This window comes from Pinus tabuliformis, chromosome 3_1 (assembly GCF_031772625.1).
Source record: "Pinus tabuliformis cultivar Carrire ecotype Pingquan chromosome 3_1, CPIR1, whole genome shotgun sequence".
Taxonomy (NCBI): domain Eukaryota; kingdom Viridiplantae; phylum Streptophyta; class Pinopsida; order Pinales; family Pinaceae; genus Pinus; species Pinus tabuliformis.
In genome coordinates, this window is record NC_142301.1 from 953,362,708 (window position 1) to 953,374,080 (window position 11,373).

The 11,373-nt window shown below is 38.7% G+C and overlaps 1 protein-coding gene across 1 annotated transcript in view; it reads right to left on the minus strand.

Moving 5' to 3' along the window:
• Positions 1-11,165, minus strand: part of LOC149190953 (putative ubiquitin-conjugating enzyme E2 23) — a 213,705-nt gene extending 202,540 nt beyond the window's left edge. Inside the window, exon 1 of the mRNA XM_089412314.1 lies at positions 10,591-11,165. Coding sequence (XP_089268440.1) covers positions 10,591-10,683 — 93 coding nt within the window. The 5' untranslated portion in view covers positions 10,684-11,165. The remainder of the gene's footprint in view (positions 1-10,590) is intronic.
• Between the last annotated feature and the right edge of the window lie 208 nt (positions 11,166-11,373).

The window sequence follows — 11,373 nt, forward strand, 5'->3', positions numbered from 1 at the left end:
CCATGAGTCTCGGACTCTATGGATAGGATGTGTGTTTGGGCATCAACACGAGAAGGTAAACCACTCATCCTGCTCATATGCCATAGGAGAAGGTGAAACACTCATCCTATGCATATGTCAATCGTAGGGAAAGGTGAACCACTCACCCTACATGCATGTGTCCGGGTAGGGTAAGGCGAACCACTCACCCTACACACATGTCAACCATAATGGGGTATCACAAGGCAAGGTGAACCACTCCCCCTGTATCCAACACACCACTAGGGAAAGGTGAACCACTCACCCTATGGTCGCTCATAGCTAGCTCCAAGAAGTACCCCATGCCCCCAAGAGTTCCCAGAGCTCTATGTTCAACTCATACGGGACCCTCATAGGAGGGTTGTTCCACGACTCCAAGTCTCTCTCGGAAGGTTAAGAATTTGACCTTCCCCAAAGGCTTCGTGAGAATGTCTGCAACCTACTCATTTGTCCTAATGTGTTGGAGCCTAACTACTCCCCGTTGTACCATATCCCAGATAAAGTGATACCTGATATCAATGTGCTTGGAGCGGTCGTGGAACACGGGATTTTCTAACAGACTAATCCCACTGTGGTTGTCACAGAAGATCACGGTGGTATTTAGCACGTGCTCAAATAGCTCACTGAAGAGCTTCCTTAACCAAACCGCTTCACAACAAGCCATACTCACAGTAATGTATACGGCCTTGGCGGTGCTTAGTGCAACCAATTTATGCTTCCTGCTCATCCAAGATATAGAAGCAGCACCCATACGTGCTCTTATGATCCACCACAGTGCCAGCCCAGTCAGCATTGTATATCCATGTAACCTCAAATTCTTGGCAGTGTATCTCAATCCATATTGGATTGTGCCCTAGAGATATCTCAAGAGATTCTTAGAAGCAATCCAATGAATGTGATGAGGCTTGACCATATATTGACTCAATGTGTTCACAACGAAGCATATGTCAGGACGGGAGTTGACCAAAAACATCAAGGCCCCCACAAGTTGACGATACTCAGTAAGGTTCGCCAATTCCGGCCCAGCAGAACCTCCACATAGCTTCTTAAAGTTGAGTTCCATCGGAGTGGTCATGGACTTGCAGTCCACCATCCCACATCTCTCAAGTAGCTTCACAATATATTTTCCTTGAGAAAGGAAAATCTCACCTAGCTTTTGCCAGATCTCTAACCCTAGGAAATAATGCATTAGTCTTAGGTCCTTCATCTCGAACTCGGAAGCCAACTCCCTCTTGCATTGATGAATGAGAGGGTCATCACCTATGAGAAAGAGATCATCCACATAAAGGACCAAAACGAGAGGTATGTCCTTTTCAACCTTGAAGTATAGGTTCGGGTCAGCATCGCTTCTTACAAACCCCAAGTTCATAAGATAGCAATCAATCCTCTCATACCAAGCCCTAGGGGCTTGCTTCAACCCATAGAGGACTTTCTTCAACCTGCATACATGTGTTTCACGATCTTGAACCTCAAAGCCCTCAGATTATTCTACATACACTTCCTCCTTAAACGAACCATGCAAAAAAGCAGTTTTGACATCCATCTGGTGTAGGTTCCATCCTTGCGAGGCAGCAAGGGCTATAATCGAACAGATGGTCGTATATCGGGCAACTGGTGCAAATATCTCATCATATTCTACTCCTTCCTTTTGAGAGAAGCCTCGAGCTACAAATCTGGCCTTGAATTTCTCAGCACTCCCATCAGCTCCATGTTTGATCTTGTAGAGCCATTTCGAAGTGACCATTGACTTATCCTTGGCTCTAGGAACCACATCCCAAACATCATTCTTCATGGTCGACTCATATTCTTCATTCATCGCATCCTTCCAAACCTGTTGTTTCACGGCTTCTTCGAATGTACAAGGCTCAAATTGTACAATGGTACTCATGATAGCTAAGTACCCTTGGTACCTACTCGGCTTCATGCTTTCACGAAATGTCCCCCTCAGTGCAATATGTTTCTCAGCATCTTCCAATGTATCTTTGAGCCACAAGAACCTTTTTCTTGAAGTAGTGGGCTCACTACGAGGTGGATCAGTGGGATCCATCAGACCTTCAACATCGGGCATCAATTCATCAGATGGAGGTTCATCCTACTTTTCTGCACCAGCATCATCATTGTCCTTCCTAGGAATAGGAAGATCTTGAATCTTTCTAAGAGTAGAATCTTCATCAAAAGTGACATCATGACTTAATTCCACTTCCCTTTAACCAGGCACATAGATTCTACTTGCCTTCGAACTTTCATTGTAGCCCACAAACGTTCCTTTCTTCCCATATGCATCTAGTTTGTTTCTTTTCCTACATCCTTGACAAACACCTTCATGATTTAAATTGAATTTGGGCATCCCTGTGACCATCTTCCTTACATCAAGTAAGGCTTTGAAATAAAGGTGAGCAAATCTTTGGTGCCATAATTAGGATTGAAGAGAAGTATCACAAGTCATAACTCCCAATAGACTTCCTCCAACCTAATAGAGACCTTCAACCCTGAATCCAAGAGTGAATGCATCTCTTGGGTTCCTTTGCCAAAGATGAACCTTCCCGTCAATGAATGTCACCTTGAAACCTTTATCCTTCATCGCAAAAATAGAGACCAAGTTTCAGATCAGGTACATATAGCACTTCTTGTAAGTGAAGGGTTTGACCTTGATTTAAATGAAGAGTAACAATCCCAATTCCTTTAACAGGATAAGTGGCATTATCCCCAAGTATAATTTCCATATTCGTCTTATTTTCAACCAAGTTAGAGAGGGCTTCCTTGTATCCAGTGAAGTGCCTTCAAGCATCACTATCAATCAACCAATGGTCCAATGTATCCGGAGGAGAGGCAGTGGAGAGGGCAGAAATAAGATAAAATTATTTTTGCTTTACAACATTAACTTCATCATACCTAGAGTTTCTCAACTTCTTGGGAGGACGACCACCTCCATTTCGAGCAGCAGGAGCATTCCTCTTTCCTTTGTTATTGAACCTATTGTTCCTTTGATTTCCATTGCCCTTGAAGTTGTTGTTATTATTGTCATCATCTCTTGGAGTATCCTTCTTGTGAAGAGACTCTCTAGTGAAGTGGCCAAACTTGTTACAATTGAAGCACCTTCCTTTTCTTCCTTCTTTGAATCCCGGTTTGAACCCTTGTCCTTGATTCCTTGGACCAGCATTGTTCTTTCTCTTAGAATAAGCGAAGAAGGCGGTAGGATTGTTTCCATTTGAGGGCTTGTCTCTTTCCATCATCCTTATTTCTTCTTGAGTGCATCTGGCCAATAGTTCATCATATCCTGAAATCCTGTTATTATGAGAATGGTAGTGTTGAACACATCCCAATCTCTTGTAAGGCCCCCAAGTGCAATAAGGGAGAGCTCTCGGTCACCAATAGATAGGAGATCATTCTTGAACTCGGTAATCCTCGTGAAGTAGGATTGGATGGATTCTTCTCTATCCATCTTGATATCTTTCAACTTGTTCTTGAGAAAGAGAATTTGATTTGCATTGTTTACTTTGAACATCCCAACCAACTTTTCATATATCTCCTTAGATGTTTCCAAATCAGAAACATAGGCAACCAAAGGCTTATGAATGGAATTAACAATAATCTTCTTAGTTTTTACTTCACCTTTCTTGTTTGTGCAGCAGTGGATGTATTTGAAGGAGGCTCTGTTATTCTTCCTTTGACATAGTCCATGGCATCATTCTCTTCTAATGTCAAATCCAAAGTCATCTTCCATGCATGATAGTCGAACTTGTCCTTAAGCTTGTCCTCGGATTTGAAGAAAAATGTAGTCATCATTGGGACTAGTTCTAAGTCCTTGTCCAACAACTTCCCTTAGTGATTGCTTTGCTTCACTCTTGCTTGGGCTTTGTCTTCACCTGAGCTCTGAAACCATGTTAATTTTAGATAACAATGGTATGTTCTATGCTTAAGCACAATTTACTTCAATGTTCCTTTAGCAGCCCAATGACAATTTCCAATTATATCCAGTAGCAATCACATTAACTTATAAACATTGACAGTGAATGCAGATAGAAGATAAATTCATATGCAAAAGACAAGCCAAGACAGGACACAAGATGTGGCGCATGCCAGGGACAAACCCCAATGTGGGGAAACCCTTTGGCCAAATCTTCTTATTATTCTTCAATAGTTCAACAGAGAGAGAGAGTACAAATATCATAAATACAGGCCCAAAACGGTATGCCAAATCAACAGTCAATGCAGCCTTAACCAAAAAGTTAACGGTGGTCAAAGTTGCCCCAAATCAACCTCTAATCAGCTCAATCTGCAAAATAGTACGACCTCCAAAGAGGGTCAAAATCAACCCAAAATAGCTCGATCAACCCAAACAATCATTGTTGTAATTTCTGCAGTCAAACCAGAAAGTCAACAATGTGGTCAAACTGTTCCCAATCTCCTCGGTTTGTGTGCCAAAGAATGCAGCCTAAAAATATTGAAGTTTTGGCCCAAAAATCAAAGTCAACGCTTGGTCAAAGTGCCCAAGTCAACGCTGGTCAACGCTACCCTAATCACAGAAATTTCAGCCTCCTGAAATTTGCCTTCCTTCCACACGTGCGAAGAAGAGAGAGCCTCCAAGTGTACGAACCAATCAAGAGAGGAGAGAGAAGATGATGTGATGAGATGAGTGAGTGTCCAAATGAGAGAAGGGTCACTCCTATTTATACAATTTGTTGAGGGTGAGGAGACACATCCATTGGGCTTCATGAGCCTACATTTGATTGAGGCCGACCTTGACAATTTGACCATGAGAAAGAATAAATTCAAAATTCCATTTCTGCTTGTCAAAATGAGATGATCTTTATATCAAAATTGTACCTCTCAGAAAGAGGAATCCAATGCAATAATCATCTCCATCATATGAGTTGTCCTAAGGTGGAAGTTGGCCCTAGTTGACAATTTTAACAAAGGCTCATGCATTTTTCAAGAAAAATGTAGTCCTTAAACCAAGCCTCCAATTAGTTGATGTCCTGCCAAAAACTTGATGGAAATACCCTTCAAAAATTCCAATTTTATTTGCAAAGTAGACAAGGGTTAATTTGAATAATCCCCAAGAGAAGGATCAAGCCTTCTAGGCTTGCGTCTCAGTGATTCAGTGCCAAAAAGGGTTGCATCCCTCACAAAATTCTCCAATAAAATTATATGGGCCAAAAAAATTAAAACCCTTTGATTTGATGGCTAGAAAAAGGCCCTTTAGGTGACTTCACCAACAAAAATTAGATTTGCAACAATATTAAACCCCAAGTGAGATCCCTCAAGAAGCTTTGAGAAAATGCCCTAAAAAAATTTGTAAATTTTTTATCAATGAAAACATTAATGAAATTCATTTAGAAGCAAAGAAGAGCCTTCAAATGCTTGTGGCCTGAAGAGAGAAGGCTTTGAAATGATAAACGGTCTCCAAAATAATTTCGTTGCACTTGGAAACCCTAATTGTCTAAGCAAGGAGGGGGTTTGGCTTCAAACAACTTCGATTTTTTCTTGACCTTGAAGCAAATCCACCTGCAAAATACTTACCAAAGATCCAAACCCAAAACCCTTGTCCTCGTCTTCATATCTGCAAGAGAAAACAATGAAGAAAAACCCCCAAAAATATGTATACAAGGTGAACAAAATTATATTACAAGGGTTAGATCTATACACAAAATTTATTTACAAATCTACAATAGCTAGATCAAAGGAATATGAGTACAACTCCGTTCCTTTGATTAGCAAAAGATAGCTCTTAATAGCATATCTTATTCGATTAAAGCACAAGATAAAGAAAATAGACGATATAGATAGATTTTGTTACAAGAAAATGACCAAGAAACCCCTGCAAATTTGTTAAATAAGTCTTTGATGACAAAGAAAGTAGGTTCTTCAACTTTTATGTCTTGGGAGATGGTTGGTCCAACCAAAGACGCCCCCTAACGCCCAAGATCGAAATCACAGATTGATCTTTATACACTTAACATAAAATTGTTAGATCACGAGGAGTTAGATAACGCAATGAACCAAAAGATCTAGAGATACCTTCTAGATCGATTAAATTTCAAAATGCTTCTCTAAACTCAAGAACTAATGCAAGATACCCATGCAAATAGTAAATCCACAGTTGGATAGTGAAATAACAATCATTTAATTTAAAAATAGTAGAGCATTAAGCAAAAAATCTAGAAAGAGTTTACCATATGGGATAGAAAAGGAACACCACCATGAATTGACCCCCAAAGACTTCTTTATTTTTCATAAAATATTTCCAGTACAAGATTGTATGAGAGCTTCAGTAGCCAAGAGCTTGATTTTTCATGTTACAATGAGGAGCTTTGAGCTCAATTTATAGAAAAAATGAGAGATCTAGATCCCTCTCCAAGTGAAAACGGCTAGGTCCAATGAATTGCACAAATTTGACTTGATCCCAGAAGAAAATGGCTAGTTGAAAGCTTGATCCATGCCAAAATAATCCTGACCCTTGATTGAGTTCGATTTCCCTTGATGATGGAGCTAGATTGACCAAAAAAAATTGATCCAGGTCCAAAAACTATTATTTTCCAAATTTTCTCCTCATAGATCTCTCATTCAACTTAACCAACTTGTACCATTTCATTAAAAAATTGATTTTCTAGGAAAATAATTCCTTTTCTAGACCAACAAATTTCTTGTGGGACTTTTCCTTGCTTGATTTGTGGAGATTCCACAAATTTTTACTTGATTCCTTTCTTGGGAAAGTCCACATCCATTTTTAATTATTTTTCACTTGGAGAGAATTTTATTTTTCTCTCATTTTAATTTTCTAACCAATTTTCAGCTAATTATTTTGCCATTTTTTGCCGGAAAATAGAAAATATGACTCTAGAGGGGTATAAACATATTTTTCCACCCTCAAAGTGTGTCTAGATAGAAATTTGAGGTGTTGAGGTGTAATTTTAAGTACTCATACCCCCTACAACTTCTATAGACATCACTTTTTACATTTTACATCAAATATTACATAAAAATCTCGTTCAGTAGGGGAATTTTGACAATTAAAAATTGACTTCTAGATGCAGCCAAATTCTACAAGACTTTAGACATGATCTAGTATGACAATGTACATCGACTTTTTACACTAGGACTCAACTAAGACCTTACCATCAAGCCTCACTCTAGCTTTGGGGGAAGTGCGGGAGAAAAAACTTAACCAATTATTTAGTGTTGAGAAACACAAATAATTAGCTAAGGAAAAAAACTCCCTAGAGTGAAAACTCTCTAGCAAAAATCTTAAGCTACCTAGATGTGTTACATGGCTTTATAAACATACTAGAATCATTTTTACATAATGGCCCGACAAGGTTGCAGAATTTGGAATACAATATGATGACCAGAAGTTGCATGATGATGATGAAGTCTGAAAATTTTGACTGCTCTGAATATGTTAGAATGTTCTAAAATGTACTTTTCTCATTGCGTAGTTGAGTGGTCAACATAACCCACACCTAAAAATGTGCCCATAGCTACAATAAACTGATGATGGCAAATGAAAATGAACTCCTCCTTGTCCTTGGCTCAAGGAAAAATGGTATCCACCTTCTTTGCTCTTAAAACCCTTTGCTCTATCAGCAAAATGAGTAAAAAATACAAATAGAATTGATTTTATGTCATCCTAAACACAGGCTTGACAATTCTTTTAATCAATGCACAATAATATTGGGATACTATCAGTTAGGAAAATATCGCAATGTTTATGGTGATATTATCATCTACTTTAAAGTTGCACAATATATCGTGATGTCATCAATATTATTGCAATATCTACAATAGTGGAAAATATTTCATATGCACAAATACATCCTTTCTTAGTGAAGCTTTGTATGCTTGAGCTCCCATTTTACAAAATTGGGATGTCAACTCAAATCACAGTGTAATATTTGGATATATTTACTTGTGAACTTTATAATGTACGCCATAACATAAAAAAATGGGTGTACTACTCCCCCTTCTCTCCTTAGCAAAGCACAATAGGCTTAGTGCAGCTTTATGTTGGCCAAATTTAAAAATTTATGTCTCTCTGTAGCTTGAGCAATTGCAACATTCTTTCTCAATCCTTGGCTACAACATCTCCCTTGGCCCCGACTAGATCAAGGGGCAAAGAAATATGACTATTTGGTGGATAGCAGTGATGATTACGTTTCTAGCCCAAACAATTAAGGGAGGTGTCACGATATTTCAACCTCCACCTTGTCAATGTGGATCAGGTAAAGAAATGGAAACGTGTTGCTATATGCCACTTTGATCCAATATAGAAAGATGTTCCTGAAGAGCGAACACAACTAATGAGACCCGTCCTATCATGCAATGATGAAACTCTTGTAGTTGTAGCTTATATCACATGGTTCGTGCTTTTATTCAAAGTTGATGACCATGAAAATTTATAATAGAATCCAATGAATTTAGTGCTAGATATTTGGATTGATTATTTTGGGTTGAAATATATCTAATTAAAAAAAAAAATTGGAAAATTTTGGTGAATTAATGGATAAAATTTGCCCTTTTGTGATTTGAATTGGGTTTGTTTTTCCAATTTGTTGAATCCATTCTATTTTTTTTTAATTCATCTTGAAGTTCAACAAATATTGAATTTTAACGAAAAAATCAATAGAGCTTGTAGCAACATGCGATTGTTGGCCTTGACTAGATCAAGGTGTTATGATGACCAAGAAATCATCTTATTGTCTCTTACTAGTTCGATTAATACAAAGGATTATCTTAAGTAACTTGATGGGGTTTGACCAAAACAAGACAATAATGATAATTGTGTAGCTCAAGTGGCTTTGTTGGTTTTAACTTTTAACCAACTCAAGGCCTAGAGTATGGCTGCTCAAGTGTAGCCAGGTCTTACTTTGCTTGTCTCAATCAAATCAAGGTTTCCTTGACACCCCTCGTTGAATTCAAGGTGGAGACATTAATCTTCCTTGCTAAGCTCAATTAGGGTGAGTAACATGTGTATTAAAAAAGAAATTGTAGTAGCAACAACATGTGTCTTTCCCAACGTATTTTTTCTCACTTGATAGGGTTTTCTTTCTTTTTGCAACTTTGAAGGATCGACATGCATCCCTTAATGCACATGTAATTCTATGATGTCTTTCATAATTCAATAAGGATGTTCAAGATAAACATGAAATATTAATCGTCAATATATGATATAACGACATATTCTTTCATGTGTCACAACACATATCAAGGAAAATTTGTCTTTGCTTGTAGCAATTTGAAAGAACTTCATTTTATCAGTCTTGGTGACTAGATAACAACAGTGGACGTGAAACATCCACGGCTATGCTTTCCATGAGTGTGATCAAAATGATAATATTTGTCACAGAAGAATGGTAAATATGATAGTTGCCTCATGTCCCCATAAGGACTTAGGGTAACGCAAATAACTTAATAAGAAGTTCAAATATACAAACACTTTTTAATACATACATAATAATACCATCTCGTCAGCTTATAAGAGCAAAATGAATATTTAGATCTCCTCTTTGTAGATTACCGTTGTAACTATAATAGGAGAAAAAATATAATATAAGGATTCCATAATGGAATAGAATTGCCAAAGTCAAATCATGCTAAGAAGGCTAAGAAACAATGACACATAGGCCAATTATCGGTAGCTAGATTGTTATATCATCAATGCCTCGTAGCCACAATAAAGAACACTCCGCCATCCACACCGCGCAAGGGGAGAGGGAGCTTGCCAGAATCTGAACCTCTTGAAGTCGTTGTTAGACCACAACCTAATGGGCACACATACATATATAGGCATAAGATAGATATATATGGTCAATCGGTCTAGCTTGGGTAGTTAAGAGGAGAAGTTGCTATTCTCCTGACCTGGGTGTAAATGTTGTTAGTGACATGCTTGCCCCTTCTCGGCCAGTTTGGGTTAGCAAAGCATCGACAATTTCATTTTCATTTGAGTACTTGAGTGGTGGAATGAGATGTTCCAAACAATTTTTTTATAACTCCAAGGATTAGGTCTTCCTTGGGGTAAGCTAATCTAGGGGTAATATGTCCATGCCTTCCTACCTCTTAAGAGTGCATATATTATTTCGCCCTTGCTTTAAAATGATTTGCTAGAAATTGGCACAAAGGGTCCACTAGGATAAGAAACTTGGGTAGCTAGGAATTGGAAGAAAAATTCAAATTGAATCCACCTTTCTACTGGGTAGTTTTATGTTATGCTGGGCTATTACATATTTATACACAAATCCCTGTTTTACTTTTAAGTCATTAGGGTTTTTATACTGTTCGATTAATGTCTTTTTTGTTTTGTTTTAATAATTGATATTTTTTTTAAGAAAGGCTCACAGCCTAATTAGTCAGCATTATAATACAAAGTTAAAAAGAGGCAAATCCCGACCTGCTGTGAAAATTTCCAAACTAGGTTCCAAAAAAATATCTAATCTGCCTGACCAAAAACTATCAGTTTTAATATAACATGTATAATGCTGAGCAAACTATCCCAAGATGAGCAAAATTTTGCAATACATTAAAGCCCATATGAAGAGTTTGAAATGCTGGCTCATAGAGGATTTCTTTTGGTACCTTGTCGTCTTCGACCGAGTTCTTCTCATTGTTTCGTTGCCCTAGATGAGATACAGGATGCATTGCAGCTGCTGCAGCGTCCAAAAGTTTCATCACTTTTATCGCTGCATATCCATTCAGAGTTGCTTCTTCGGTTACTGGTGTAGAGATGAGTGGTGGTTTCTTCTCCAAGCCACAGCTTTATCCGTCTGAACCACAAGCCCTTCCTATGAGCCGAGAGGAGGATGAAGCCGGTTACTGGTGTAGAGATGAGTGGTGGTTTCTTCTCCAAGCCACAGCTTTATCCGTCTGAACCACAAGCCCTTCCTATGAGCCGAGAGGAGGATGAAGCCGTCGAGCCTGTGGCCGCAGAGAGGAGTCTGAAGCAAGATGGCAGGATGCCGTCGATACCAAAAGTTCCCACGCGAATTAAAAACCCGCCGTCAATAATGTGCATGGAATGTGAGCCGAGGAGGGTGGCAAGGAAGCCCCCTTCTAACCTCCGCGCATGCACTTCCACTTGTCCAATACGATCGACAACTTCAAATTATTTGCAATAGATTCAAGAGAGGGTCGTCGGGATTGATGCTCCCCTTTTCCACATGGTTCCTTCGTATAGAGGAGTGTTTATGTTTCTTTATGCAGTTGTCTATAACGCGATTTTTTGAAAGTCTTTCCGGCGGGTTTTTTTGGTCGAAATCCGGCAGGAATTTATTGGAATCGTAAGTTTGATAGCTAGTTTCTGCACAATGAAAGCGTCTCAGGGTTTTCGAGGGTGTTGAATCCAAATATGCAGTTAAAAAA